At 39.6% G+C, this 15,399-nt stretch overlaps 1 protein-coding gene across 1 annotated transcript in view; it reads left to right on the top strand.

Moving 5' to 3' along the window:
• The window catches only part of LOC104166196 (piezo-type mechanosensitive ion channel component 2-like), a gene marked incomplete at its 3' end in the record, with an annotated part of 73,088 nt that overhangs the window by 28,841 nt on the left and 28,848 nt on the right, over nt 1-15,399 (top strand). Inside the window, exons 12-19 of the mRNA XM_009706044.1 lie at nt 2,595-2,827; nt 5,662-5,822; nt 6,779-6,955; nt 7,135-7,260; nt 9,224-9,424; nt 11,212-11,416; nt 11,560-11,661; nt 12,125-12,290. Of these exons, the coding sequence (XP_009704346.1) occupies nt 2,595-2,827; nt 5,662-5,822; nt 6,779-6,955; nt 7,135-7,260; nt 9,224-9,424; nt 11,212-11,416; nt 11,560-11,661; nt 12,125-12,290 (1,371 nt within the window). The remainder of the gene's footprint in view (nt 1-2,594; nt 2,828-5,661; nt 5,823-6,778; nt 6,956-7,134; nt 7,261-9,223; nt 9,425-11,211; nt 11,417-11,559; nt 11,662-12,124; nt 12,291-15,399) is intronic.

The raw sequence follows: 15,399 nt of genomic DNA, 5'->3' as shown, positions 1-15,399 counted from the left end.
GGGAAAACAACCCTAGCAATAAATGAGGAAGTTTGGAAAGAAAGATTCCAAGCAGACTAACTTTCTGAATAGTGGGCAGAGCTTTTTATCTGGCCTTGGATCTCCTGAGCACATGGTGCCGTGCTCAAGCCTACTGATGCCGATGGAACTAAGCGCCGACATACTGAAAACTAAGCTTATACTGAGGCTTTATCAGATATGTATATTGCATGTACCCACCTTTATAACCCCATCACCTTCTGGATCTCCTGGATATGAGTGGGAGTTATATGAATAAGAGAAAGATGAGTCCTCTCATACAAAATCCTCTAGGGTTACTGTGTTTCTGTCCAGTTTACACTGAGGTAAGTCGTTACGTCCTTGATTTACACCAGTGTGAATGTAGATCTTTCCATTATAAAAGTCAGTTGGGAAGATCCCTCATTAAAATCAATGCAATTGCACGTGTCCAAAACCTGTCAGATTATATGGATACTTTCATTTCATGGGGCCTTGCTTTTTAAATGGGCTCTGGTAATTTATAGTAACTGGAGATCTCCATAACTTTTGAATTGAACTGAGAATTCATTCTCTCTTCTTTATACATGACCTTCCTGCTGGTACTTTGTTAGAGTTTTAGGTAGATGTGCAAAGTCAGATTATGTCATTTTAGGACGTGTTATTGTTTAGTCATTTTACAGAGATTTAGATATCCTTTTAGTGTATACGCTAGCTTAAATATGAAAATGAAGTATATTGGACAAAAAGCCCTGTTTTCAGTGGCCAAAGCTACTGAATATATAGTTGAGTATAAGAGATTTTCAGATTATTGGACACTCTGGTTCATCACCCAATCCCTGACGAGGGATTTTAGTAATCATTGTCATGAATGTATTTATTCAATGAGATTTTTTGGTGCTTGACTGTCTTGTTACACTTGTACTTTTAAAGCACCTTTTCTGCTTTTTGGTAATTGGCGTGATATTTCTACTTCAGGATTGCTAGTGAACTTTTGGTAGTTTTTCCCTCATTTGAGCCACCAAAGTTTCCATCTTGAAGAAACTGCAACTCCCAAATATTTGAAAAATAATTCTACTTGTTTGACTTTCTCGTTAACTGCTTAGCCTATGCTGTTATTTTTTAATGATCAGATGGATAAATCTAGATTTTTAGTTTCTTGAACTGTAAAAATCCTAGTTAAAATTGGCCGAATTTCCTGTCTAAATAATAATAGCCCAGAATTTCACATCATAAAAAATAAATCCCTGAGATGGTGCTGTAGCATATTAAAGTTACTTACGTTAGTCCAGGAAAAGTCTTAACAGATGCTTGAAAGTATGCTGAGTGCAGTAATTTCAGTAGCGTAAGTAAACATTTACTGACCTGATTGTATAGATAGGCACTTGCCAAAGGGAGACTTTATTGCAAGAAGCTGTATTCAGGGGGCCTATTTATCGCAGTAAGTGCTGGATCAGGGAATTAGAAAAGGTGGATTTTCTGCAAATATGGGAGGCAAGTCCCAACAGCACAGCTGGAGGAGAAAAAAGAAAATATCTGAAGCCATAAGAGAATGTCTCTTTTCTCAGTAAAGAAAAGATATATACTGAATAAATCTCAGAAAAAATGGTACCATGGCAATTAGAAATACTATTTCTGTGTTAAATCAGTTGTATCTCACTTTTGGTAGTCTGAAAATTACTAATAGATTTAGTAAGAAACAGTTAAAAATCTAAGGAAAATTCTCTTTGAGATGTAGAAAAGAGAGAGAGAATGAATGGCACTATCAAAGACAGACATGATAAAATATACTGAAGCCACAGCCATGGAATTTTTGCTTTTGTTTGTTCCCAAACCTATAGCTAGAAGAAAATTTTGCAAATTCCTTGGCTTCCCAGCTGCATCTTTCAATTGGAAGAAGGTAGAAGTGCATTTACAGTAATCGGATATTGGTGATGATTCAGCTGCATTACTTACAGCATGGTACAGCATTGACCATGTTTAGCACTGGTGTAAATACGTTGCCCCCTTTCCATCTGTGCTGCAATTCCATGTTTCTTTCTAGAAGCACCCTGTGAATGTCATGATGGCATGTTCTTGGCATCAGAAGGCTTCTGCAGATGGAGCAGGAGAATGCTTTATGACTTGTGATGTAGCATGACATATTTGTTGATGACCTTCTTTTGTAACCCCTCTGTTCTCATCTCCCTTTTTCTTTCTGTTCCAATTACTTTGAGCAGCCTCAAGAAAAAAATACCAAACCACCAAAATGAGTAAGTCCCCTATGAAGTCATGAAATGTTTCCTTTTAAAAAATGTCATTTCATGCTTCTACATCTTAAACTCTGACCATTTTCTCCACTGGGGAAAATGTCAAGTTTAAGTGTCAATACCACTCATTACTAACTAGCCATTAGTATCTGAGTGAGTAGTAGTTACTAATACATTCCAACTCAATTTGCAGTGTGTGTTTGAAGAAAGTACCAGAATCATTAACTTTTCCACTTCTAAGGCATTTTCCATGAATGGTTTATTTTTTCTAATTATACATCTTGAAAAAGAAAAAGACTATGATGTCATTACTGCTCAATTTGCTGACACACTACTGTTTACCAACAGACTGGTGCACCAAGATGGAAGCCTGCCTGACATAACTATGATGAATTTAACAGCCAGCAGAGAAAAGGAAGAGGATAAAATGCTGGAAGAAGCTGGTGAGAAAAGAATGGAACAACCAGAGGGGGAGGGGGGGAAAAGGAGGGTTGAAAAAGGAAAAGAAGAAGAAAAGGAAGATGAGGACAAGGAAGGTGATGATGATGAAGACAATGAGTCAGAGGAAGAAGAAACTACAGGTAAGCTTTGCAGATTGCAAATTTTGCCTTCCTCAGCCTTAGTTAACAGTGGCAGCAGATAGTTCATTCTTGGTCATCCTTGCTCACTTCAGTCATCAGGTTTTCCTTCTAATTTTACATACAGTCTTTGCCAAAAGTGCCTGAACTGAGCGGATGGTTACTTGTCAATGATTCAACAGGCTACCGTCTCTTCTAGGGAAAAATCATACTGTTTCTGTAGGATTCTGAGAGGATGAAAACAAAAGAAACTCCACCTCTTTCTTCTAGGTGGTTTGGGTTGGATTAATAGGAGGTTACCCCAAATCCCAAGAACTGCTTCAGAGTGAAATTTCTTTATAATAAAGAAAATACACACACGTATTTAATTTCTGATACTGCAGGCTTTCAAGGCACACCACTCCAGAAGTCCCAATGGCTTTGCTTCATTATTCATGTGCACATTAGTGTCATGTTTTTCACTTCTGAATAGGGAATGTGTAATTGATGCCAGATGAACATAAAAATGCTTAAGGGCAGACGTGGGTAAGGCTGATGTTGTCATCCTTGATATTGCTAGGATGAACTCCTAACATGAATTATTTCCATATCTCAGTTTGTAATGTGAGCCGTGAGTGAAAACCGGGGAGGAGCATTTAACACCCAAGGAAGCTGTTTGAAAATGGCCTTACCACAGATTAAGTTGCTTATGCCAATATTCACAGGACTGTGACACATAAATAGGGACGGGGTCTTTGTCAAGGTAAAATGGCAATGCATCTGGCTTAGCTGCTGCAGGGAAGATGAGCTGGAACTATTTCCCTTTCCTGGCTGGGAGATCTTCCCTCACAGAGGTTTTCATGGGCCGTGGAAAATTTTCTTGGCCAGCTCTCATGTGGTCTGTGAGGGGTGGTGAATTCGTTGCAGTCTGGCCATCCCTGTATGCTGGAAAGGCTTGGGGACAGAGGCCAGCCAGTGGGGGTTACCCTGTGCAACACGACATGCAAGCAGGGAAGCGGGGAGCTGCAGCCTTCTCACAGGGGCCCCCCCTGCGCCGCAGCGAGTGGGGCTTGGCAATGGCACAAGGTGCTGCTTGCCATGTGTGATCCAGCTTTAAGCTGTACATGCATTTATTTCTATCAAGGAGTTATATCATATTTATATAGCCATGTGGCTGGAGTTTTGACATTATTTTAACATGTTCACCTGTGCAGACTTTATTACACAGTGATGTACAATTTTTCAGTGGATGCAGTCAGGCCCGTATTTTATCCCCAGTGCAAGTAGTGCCTGGACATGCTAGACAGAGCTCGCGACAGTACCTTATCTACCTGCTCCACTTAACTGGCACTGTCTAGATATACCTTGCATGGTGGCAACACTGCGAATGAAAATAAATGCAATGAAAGAATGGGTGAGAACATCTAATTCTATAAATAAAGATTTTCCTTGAATATGCTCATTGTGCCTATAAAAGCACACCTGTAGGATTAGAGTTCTATAGCTTAATTAATTTGTCCAGTTTAACTATGTACTCATGGAATTTACATCACTCAGCATTTTTATTAGGTTTTTCTAAGTTGTGGTTGGAGAAAAAGGGCAGAAGAAAAAAAAAGGGAATTTGGTTGTCAGATATTCCAAAAGTCTGCCTTTTCACATGAGTGTGCATGTGGCCTTCACACAAATACACATGGAATAAACATCTTGGTTAGCTTTATACATAAAATAACCAGATAACTTGAAATAATTACATCCAGAAGCTGGTAACTCCTTTGCGTTTTTACCAGCTTAGACAGTCATGTGTTTTGGTGTCACTTGCGAATGTTTCCATCTCTGATGTTAGCTGTAAGAATGTTCTCACAGCATGCAAAATCCTTCCTAATCTCCAAAGTGCTTCTGAAACCCCTAATACGGTGTGAAGACTTTATACTAATATATACTAGCCTGGTGAAACAGTTTTATAGCCAGCCCACAAGCAAAGACAGCACAAAGAGAGCACTGTTCAGCATATGTATTGTCATGTATACTCATGTGTAATAGATGTTGTCGCACGCTTGCTTACTGGGGAATTATTTGGGAGGATTTTTTTTAGCAAAACACAGTCTGTGAAGGGATACTTTCACCCAGCTTCAGGATCTTAACTTGCTAAAGCTCCCTTTTCAACTAGAGAAATACTCAACTGGACTACAGTTTGCCTTGCCTGTTTTACGTGTCTGAACTGGGATGGCACAAATTGCACTCTAGGAGGGTGGGCTGTCTGCAGGGCTGTTCAGGTAACTCTGACATACGAAGACATCTATAGTATAGCTGTCTAAACCCATGTGACAAGAATCCTACTGCTAGTGTGCATGGATCTCTTCCAGGTTGGCTGAAATTTTTCTGAATAGTGGTAGTCTGTGCTTTCTGAAAACAGACTGGGTCTATAGCTTCCAAACATGGAACAAAATCCTGTTCTATCTAAGCTGGGTAAGGGCCAGGGCTGAAGTGTCTCAGATCTGGTCCCTGGATGGGATCCCTAAGCTTAGGTTCAAAGATACTGGAGGAAAATGGAGCCCAAGAAGGGCTCTGCTGGAGAGGAACAAAAGCAATATTGGCAAGGGAAGCCACCACCACCACTTCAGAAGTGAGGAATCATTTCAGTGAATGTGGGTGAGAAGGGAGAGCCCCACTGCTAAGTGGGCCTGAACTCCATTTTGTCTTAGTTAACCACTGAGCCATACCTTTAACCTCCTCCTTGTCTTACTCAAAGGCCCAGAAGAGAAGAAGTAAAAAGCTCATCATTGTCTAGTGGAGCATTCCTATTTACAGAGACCTTCTGTTTTTCTCCTCCCAATGGTTCTGATTGAACATCTCCGCAGACCTAAGGAACAAGTGGCACCTGGTGATTGACCGCCTAACTGTGCTGTTCTTGAAATTCCTGGAGTATTTTCATAAGATGCAAGTCTTCGTGTGGTGGCTGTTGGAGCTGCACATCATCAAAATCGTTTCCTCATACATCATCTGGGTCACAGTGAAAGAGGCAAGTGAACACCCACTGTCAAAATCTCGCCTATGGTGGAGGCTTGTCAGCATCTGCTGTGCAGTGACACACCCCAGCATAGGGAGATGCCTTCCTCATGTCAGACCTCACTGAACTTGTAGGATCCGGCTGGGCTTGTCAGCTGCTGGGGACTTGCCTTGACGTCCTCCACAGTGACAATTCTGTCTGCCTAGATATTGTCAGCCCTCCCCTTTCCTCCAGATATTAAGGTTTTGTTAGTCTAATTCTTTGGACTCAAGAGATGTAATCCCTCCCGTGCTCAAGCTGGCTGTGGGCATCATCTGGGGATCGAGGATGTGGAAGAGGATTGGGAAGGAACATCTAGGAAAATTACTTAAACTGGGTCTGGTGCTGAAGAAACAGGAACGTGGAACTACACCTAAAGAAAAAGGGAGCAACACCTTTAGCTGTGTCTTTGGTGTGGGCAGTGTGAGTTCTCTACCTGACATAGCTATTCTTTGAACAGGATAATAGGACAGGATTCACTAAAAAACAAAATAAAAAAATCCTTTTTCTCACATCTTTGGGGGGAAAAAGGTGAAGAGGATGATGATGGGTTCCGCAGACACACGGATCTGTATCATCTCTTCTTTGTTTCACATGCACTAAAGCAGCAGAACCAGCATGTGGTCCTTTGTATTTCATGTCTGTTTGTAGGGTGGATGTGCAGTTTTGTAGGTCTAATAGTATCAATATTATGTAGGAGATAAAGTTCTTCCTAAACCAGCTACTAAGTTTTTCCTTCTTCACTTACCACTTTGTGTCTGTGTTATTGTGAATATTGTTGTAATTTTTTTTTCAGTATTTTTCTCACAGTTTCTCTATGTCCCTTTCTTTTGAATTATTTTTTTTTTTTTAATTACTATGGAAAATGTCAGACTTTCTCAGTTCTCTTGTTACTCCATGTAATTTCCATACTGTTTTTGTGTTTTCAGGTGTCTCTGTTTAACTTTGTGTTTTTAATTGCCTGGGCTCTTGCTTTGCCATATGCTCAGTTTCGCCCATTGGCATCAAGTATCTGCACTGTTTGGACATGTGTGATTATTGTCTGCAAAATGTTGTACCAGCTCACATCTATTGATCCCAGCACTTTTTCCAGTAACTGTACATTGGTGAGTACAAGTGCATATTTAACAGGTTTGGCTGCTGCCTTCTTCAGTGAAGAAGAGCAAAAGGAAGCCTATCAAGTACTGAAAACTACAGTTCATCTGATGTATTATTGTTGATTATCATTCCCCCCCACAAGAAACCTTAAACACGTTTTTTATAAAGTGTTGCATTTTCTTTTTAGCCAGGAGAGAATGAAACTAAGGTCAACTTAGAAGAACTCAAAACCTCAGTCCTCTACAGTGGGCCAGTTGATCCTGCAGAGTGGGTTGGATTGAGGAAGTCTTATCCCCTGCTTGTGTACTTAAGGGTAACTTCTTTAATTATCTATATTGAGATATTTTCTTATTTGTGATGAAATTAGCAATGTCTTCGAAATAAATCATCTGCGACACAAAAAAATGTAATGCATGCCATTGATAATAAGGAAGTACAGAGGGGAAGAGACACCAGAAAGCCATATCTGTTACACAGGATATTTCCAGAAGGGATTCAGTACCAACTAAGATAATCTGCATGTAGCAGTATGGCTTTCTTACTCTACCATCTGTTAAAAGCACTCTAAGAAATGTGATATTTAAGAACTCTAAGTAATTAAGAGGTACATAGCTTGCAGGTGGGAAAGCAATGATGGGTCTAATTGGAGTAATTGCCTTGAATGACAGTATATGCTATAAGAAGTTAATTTTTTTAAGTGTCTATTCCTTAGGCATGGCTTAGAAAATATAATGAGTTAAGGGAATAATTCATCAGACGCTAGTAAACAGATGTCTTTTGTTTTTCTTCCTGTTTTTGGTTGATGCCTGTGATCATGTATTGTTACTGTCTTGATTAAAAATCCCTACTTAATATAACAATATGCCAACTCCTGGGGCAAACCTTGCATGTCTCTTCTTAATTTGAAGAATCTCCAAAATTTTGTATACGCAGTTGAAGGTTGTCAGAAATTTGTTAACTGAACAACCACAGGTTTTGATCTAAATAGATTTATTCCTCATTTCTTACCTGGGAGCTTACCTCTGTGTGCTTTTTTTGGGAAGACTTGCCAAGCTCTGGCAGTCAACATATCAGGCCCTGGTAGTGCCTCTGCCTCTCACTCCCTTAGCCATGCACCTCCCACAGTTAAGAATATAAGTGGGGAAGAGCAATTACTGACCCAAGAGTTCTGCATGGAGAGTGAAGTTGCCCAGTGGTGTCTGGCTGGATGCTAGGAGCTTTACAGCTATAAATAGATTTGGGATTAGAAATTATTCTAGAAGGGTTTTCATTGAGTTAGCAAATCAAATGTGTCCTCTGCATAGAGGAAGTTCAGTTCTGTGCTATACGTGAAGTTCCCAGCCTTCGAGTCTTTGTATGTTTCTGATATACTCCTTTAATAACAGACATTTAAAATGTCTACAGTGTTGAAGTGAGGAGCTTATCTAGGATGGATTGTGTAAAACTCTCCCCAACAAGAATAGGAAGCCCAGCGACAGCAAGCAAAAATAACTTCTTGTCAAAAAAAAAAAAACAAAACCCAAACAAAAAAAATGGCACCCGTCTCAGGACATTCTTGTCCCAAATATTTCTCAGTGAACAGAGATCTAGAGATTGCCTCTTCAGCTTCAGTTATGGCTTCCTTGAGGGACTTTCTCTGAGCTGGTCTTTTTAATCAACTTTTGGAGTTGGTTAATACCTCTCTTCTATTGAGCGTAGGGCGGGTCTCCCTGCTGAGGGAAAATAACTCACTCAGAGCCACTCAAGGCTGCATCCCAGTCAGCCTGGTGTTGGGACAGAAGGAGCTGTCTCTGAGTGAAGACTGGCAGATAGACTGTTCATTTAACAGAGTATCCAGGATATATTTGCACTACTCAGCATCCTTGCAGTTTTAGGAAGTTGGTGTTTGCCAGCTGTACCCCTACAGATGACTTTGTGTCTGTACCTCTATCTCCTGCAAAGCAAAGCATGATACATGAGAGAGCACATGTATAGGTCAATGCATTGTCCCTCCCCTTCCTTTCCACAGCTAGTGTGCATTATAGTATTTTTTAATTAATGTCTTTAAATGTATCTTCTAAATGTCAGTATGTTTCATCAAAATCAAAGAAGTGGTAGAAACCTTACTTTGTTTCAATGATAGTGGCTGAGAGTACATGCCAGTGCATCTGGGAGTGTGGAAACACTCGGTGGTAACAGCCATTTGAGTATTTACGGCTTTATGCTTATCAGAAAATTTTATAGCTTCTTGTGGTTTTGATTTTTATTTCATATTCTTCTGATTGTGTCTCCTGCAGAATAACTTACTGATGCTGGCTATTCTGGCTTTTGAAGTTACAATCTACCGTCATCAAGAGTACTACAGATGTCGAAATAACCTTACCGCACCTGTGACTAAAACCATTTTCCATGATATTACAAGAGCGCATCTGGATGATGGACTGGTAAACTGTGTCAAGTATTTCATAAACTATTTCTTCTACAAATTTGGTTTGGAGGTAAATCGCTATATATTAATTTTCTTTAGACTATCATTCCAAACCTTTTGATTGTGTTATTTTTGAATACTCGCTTGAACTGTGTTTGACAGCTGGATGCTTCTTAGTCATCACTCATGTTAGATTTTGCCACAGTTGCTATCTATCTGCTAGTAGTGGCTTTCTCTTGTTTTTCTTTGTATGTGTTACTTATAAGTCAACAAAAGGAATAACAGATGGGACAAGGGACAGAATTGAGGCATATCCTCTCATGCACACACGCACACAGAGGGAACCAGGGATAGCAGGAGCAGAAGAAGAAAGCAGAGGCTAGCAGGCCATCGTCTCTGTTTAAATATTTCTAAGCTTCTTTTGCCTCTGGCTGCAGAAATGCATCCTTCTTTTTTATACTTGTTACTATAGCTGTTAGCAATCTGCAGGAGGAAGAGCTCCAGTGAAAGTGATTGCTGCTTTGTGTCACTAGTGTGAGACTAGTTCTTTCTCCAAAGAACTTTTCAGTAGGCAAGAAACACACAGAGAATTAGGAGAGGCGGGTGCAAAGGAGTGAAGGGATTTTTTTGAAGATCCATGATGTATCCTAAGTGTCTGGTAGATGTCTTATTTAGTAGAAGACCTGCATGTCTGCCTGCAGCAGTGGCCCAGACTGCTGGGGTTTAGGCTCAGCTAATGTATTGCTTCTATTTGCTTCACCCAATTCAGCCGCAAAACATCAGAACTGAACCTGCCTTGAAGGCAAGTTATTGCTGAACAAGTGTGGCAAAAAAAAAAAAAAACAAAACAGCAGCTTCATCTCTGTTCCCATACCTTGTCTGTTTGTTCACAGACACATGAAATGCACTTTCAAAAATGTTTGTAGAAATAGTGATTTTTCAGAAATTTCTATGGCTATCTGAAGAAGGCAACTCCTAGGCTAATGCATCCCAAATCTAATCGTAATGGTACTCTTGACCTATCTATTAAACACTACCACCCCTTGCTACTGATAAGCAGAGTAAACTGTTCACAGCCAGTCTGAGGATTAAGAATGAATGAAAATTAAAATTAATCAGCAAGCTATTTCCGTCAGGAAATAAATTTAACCATCCTAAGCTGAGGAGAGTGAAAATCAAAATAGTGAAGTGCACTGAATAAGTGATTCACTATGAATTATTCACTAAGTTTGAAAACACGCTTCACGGCACTGAGTGAACGGAGAACTTCAAGTGGAACCAGAGAACAGAAAACCTCTGGGATGCAGAGCCTTTAGAATAATAGAGAACTAAAACTGCCTTACAGGAATTGACTGGATTTGTCTGTATCCAGTAGAAGTTGTATGATCTAAATCCCTTTTCTTTTTGTCTGGTTCCCACATGAGGATACACTTTAGTTGTTGCTATTCTTAATAGTTCCTCTTCTTTTTCACATCTGTAAGCACTATCAAAATATATGGCTGTGTAATACATGCTTTACTTGGCAATGGTTAAACATTTCACATATAGACTACTGTGACGATGCTCTTTCCATTCTGTATCTGCAGATATCACATAATGGAAACCTGCTTTAGTGCTGTATTCACATAGTGTACACTCATAGAAGAATATCAAAAATTTGGGGTATTGAGGTGGGGTGCGGGAGGTTGCTGTTGGAGAGATACAAACTGGTTTAGTGTGTTGGTTTGCACAGGGTTGCTGCAGTCAGCCCCAGCACATGTCCAAGCATTCTGTTAGCATCCAGAATAGTTTATCATTGCTGCATTGACTAGCCATCAGGCTGCCAATATTGCTTATGTTTCTTTACTTCTTTTCTAGACCTGTTTTCTTCTATCAGTGAATGTAATTGGTCAACGAATGGATTTTTATGCTATGATTCATGCCTTCTGGCTGATTGCTGTATTGTATCGACGTAGAAGAAAAGCTATTGCAGAGATCTGGCCAAAATACTGCTGTTTTCTGGCATGCATCATTACATTCCAGTACTTCCTTTGCATTGGCATCCCACCTGCTCCTTGTAAAGGTAGGGAAACTTGCTCTTTATGGACAATTACTGCTGCTTGGTTTTACAGAATAGTGCTGGAAAATTGATAAGTATTCAGAAGAAAAGGATGAAGTAATTGTTATAAAGTACTGATTGCATTTTTGCGTGCTTCTGTCATACAGACTATCCATGGAGAAGTGGTAATGCCAACTTCAACTCCAACATCATAAAGTGGTTATACTTTCCAGACTTCATTGTGAGGCCAAACCCTGTCTTCCTTGTCTGTAGGTATTTTAGCACATAGTTGTGCAGTATTTACATGTCCTTTGCTTAAAACATCTGTACAGTGTAATTTGAAGCCAACCTTTTATTTACTCTTCAGTAGCAAGCTGACATATTGTGTGGGAGATTGAATACTAACTCTGGCTTTGTATGTAGTAGAAAAATTCAAAGAATTAGTAATTTCTGCATCTGTTTTTTCCCTATTCCATTATTAATGAAGCGGCATCAAAAAGTATGAATTATTTCCCGTTTTCTAATTTATTTATCAATAAAAATCATAGAAGTTGGCAAGTAGAAAAACTGAATACATGAATAAATTTCAAATCTGTGTTAAATGCATTGAAAATAGCACAGTCTTGGAGGTTCAAAGTGTGGGAAAACAGTCTGGTAACTACATTATATCACCACCACTCCCTCTACCTGTTAGTGACTGAATTTTTCCTTGCAACCACTGCTTTCTCCTAGATGATTTCATGTTGCTACTGTGTGCATCCTTACAAAGGCAGACATTTGAGGATGAAAATAAAGCTGCAGTACGAATCATGGCTGGAGACAATGTGGAAATTTGCATGAATCTTGATGCAGCATCTTTTAGCCAGCATAATCCTGTTCCTGACTTCATTCACTGCCGGTAAGAACTGAATCTTAAACACTTGGAAAATACCGTGCTTCCTTTTTGTAAAGTTCTCTGGTATAAAAGTAACTCTCACAGCTTCCAATTTTACTTGGAATTTAAATTCATGTGTGTTCCCATCTCATAATGTACCTTTTACTACTGTATGAGACAGCAGATAGTTAGCTTCTGGGTAGTCAGCTTCTGGTTTAGAAAAGGGCAGATGAAAACAAGTCTTCCTAACACTGCTGATTGTTTTAAATGCCCCCCGGAGGGATGTTCAGTGATTAATTTGCCTGAAAGCATGTATTCCTTCCATGAATGCCCTGTGGGGCAGCGTTTATGGTGGACTTCAGCACTCAGGTGTCTTCCCCCAAAACACAGGTGTGTTAGCAAGAATCCATTGTAGTCTGAACTTGCCCATGTGTGTTTAATATCACAAAGTCATCAGTCATGTCCTGCTGAGTTGTTGTCTAAGTACAGTCAAAATAATACTCTAATACAAGAAACTATTCTTTGTGCTAATTCATCTAGGCATAAGAACCTTTAAAGTGTCTTGGAAGGACAACTGGCATGTCTTCCTGTTTCTCAACATTGCATGTAAGGTTGTTTAAGAAGGTGAATAATATAAAAAGGAGGCAGAACCTGAAACAGTCTGTTCTGGATGGTCTTCAAACAATGGAGCCATTCCTTTGTGATCATTTCAGCAAACACAGATTAGCTCAGCTCTTCTGAGTTGTGCTGGGCATGGTCTTAATTGAAGTTGTCTCTGAAAGTTTGATGCAGTATTACAAGAATAAATGGGAAGAGTAAGATTTCTTAGCTGTTGTGTTTTGTCACAGTAGGTGTTTGTTTTGTGAATGCATGTTACCAACAGATGTCTGGTGTGAAAGGAGTTAAAAAAATTGCACTAATGTCTAGCAAAATCTCCCTTTTGCTGATAAACTTTTATTTCTTTTACCAGAGTAGTGCTATCACCAGAAACCCTTCTCAGGATCTTTAAGTTGATCCTGCAGTATCTGTTAGAAAAGGTGGCCAAATCTATCTTGAAATAGCTTTGAAGAGGAGACCATTGAAACACATTGAATTGGCTCATTTGTCCAGAGATTTGTAGTCACTCCTCGGCAAAGGGTGAACAGTTCTCCCCTTTGAGTATTCCCAGTCTACACAGTGTACCCTGTGCTCTCTAGATCCAGTAACATAAGCAGAAAGAAGTCATAATCTCTCTTAAAAATGCTCCATCAAGTGGGGACGCTTTCCAGAAGACATCTGCCAAATAGGGCTTGGTTGAGAGGAACGTGTAGCGGAGATTGCCGGTTATTGCCAGTGCGGTGGTGTGCAGCCTAGCAAAGGCTAATACAGTAGTTGCATCAGGCACACTGAGGTGATTGGTCACTGGCAAAGGCCATCACTGCTGACACAGTTGCTGGCAGAAAGAAAAGATCGAATTTTCCCCCCCTTAGTCCAGAAAAAAAAAAATCATTATGAAAAAAACTCTTTAATGATGAGAGTATGTCTTAAGGCTATCTTCAGAAGGGAAAAAGAGGCAGGAAAATTGCTACTTTTTAAACAGCCTCTTTTGGCATATTTTCAGAGTTCCCTGGGATCTGATAGGTATTTCTGATCGTCTGTAGAAGATATTCCCAAATGGCCAGGCATGAAAAGTTTGGAGCACAGAGGATATTCTTTGAAGATTTTGGATGGGAATGAGAGTCAGGTTTATAATGGAGAGCAAAATCCAAGCTGAATTGGCCTGCTGCCTCTCCACAATCCTTTGGGTTAAGTTCTGTGTTTGGTTCATATGCATGGTATGCATCAGCTTGAAGTCATTGGTGGTGTCACATCCATTCAAACAGTCTGCTTGGCATGTGCTGACAAAATAGACCTGTGTGCAGATGATGAACTATATGCAACATTTAATTGGGAGTTTGCAACTTGTATTAAGCAGTAAGTAATATTTCTGGTGGAGACTACAAAAAAACCAGAAAATCAAAGAACGTGATTAGTAGTGGTGAGCTGAACAAATAAATGGTGATCACTTTATACTTGTTCCAGCTAAATACAGAAATCTGTGTGACTTTCATGTGATAGTTTTATGTTGTGTGGATAAGAAGTAGAACAAAAAGAATAAGGCAGAGAAAGAAACAGAACAGGGACATTTTTGTTTGAAAAATCCATCAAATTAATAGAAAACCCATTAATTTCAGGAACAGAGGAAGTTCCTGTTTATGATATCCTTTCTTGTAGATGTTTGAGCAGGTAAGCTGTAACTTCTTTCTTTTTTCGTTTGTAACGTTAGCTTCCTGAATCTGTAATGGTAACATACTTGTAGAACCATGTATATAGGTATAAACAGACCTTCCTTTAGTATGAACTGCATCATAGATGTATTCTTGATCTTGTTCTTGTATCTTTCCTCTCTTTGAGCCCTTAAGTATCTCCTTCAGTGCTTTCACTACAATGCAGATTTTCTCAGGCTTTAGATGATGTTATTTTTGAGAGGTTGCACTGAACATATGCAATCTTAAATGCCTAATTTGCTTCAAAGAAGCACCAGAGAATGGCTGATGGTCTCTTAAAATGATCGAATCTTTCAGTAGGGATTATGAATCTTTAAGAAGGACTCTCAAGCTCTGGAGAATCCACTGAAGAGGTACCTCAGAAGAAAATGTATGTATCTGGCCTCCATCCAAGACAATTTGGATCTGAAAGGGCTGTGTCTAAAAACATTTCTTGCACTTTGCCATAGAAGTTTCAGAATGGTCTAAATACTTAGTAACATGGACAAGAACTTGGTTCAAAGCTTATCCAAGCAAGTGAAATGAAAAATTACATTTCTCCAGATGTCAGTCAGAAAGAGCCAAACAAGTAAGTGAAGACAACCTGATCGTGAATAAATTACAAAGCATTAAAAAAAAATCAGTGCTCAATATTCATGTGTTTTCTGAGAATCATAGAATCATGGAAACGTTATGGTTGGAAGAGAACTCAAAGATCATCAAGTCCAACCTTCTCCCCAATGCCACCATGCCCACTAAACCCACTAATCCATGTCTCAAAGCGCCACATCTAAATGTTTTTTGAACACCTCCAGGGATGGTGAGTCCACCACCTCCCTGGGGAGCCT

Source organism: Cariama cristata, unplaced genomic scaffold (assembly GCF_000690535.1).
Source record: "Cariama cristata isolate BGI_N322 unplaced genomic scaffold, ASM69053v1 scaffold8578, whole genome shotgun sequence".
In the NCBI taxonomy this organism is placed as follows: Eukaryota; Metazoa; Chordata; class Aves; order Cariamiformes; family Cariamidae; genus Cariama; species Cariama cristata.
This window is presented reverse-complemented; position numbering and strand designations above follow the sequence as displayed.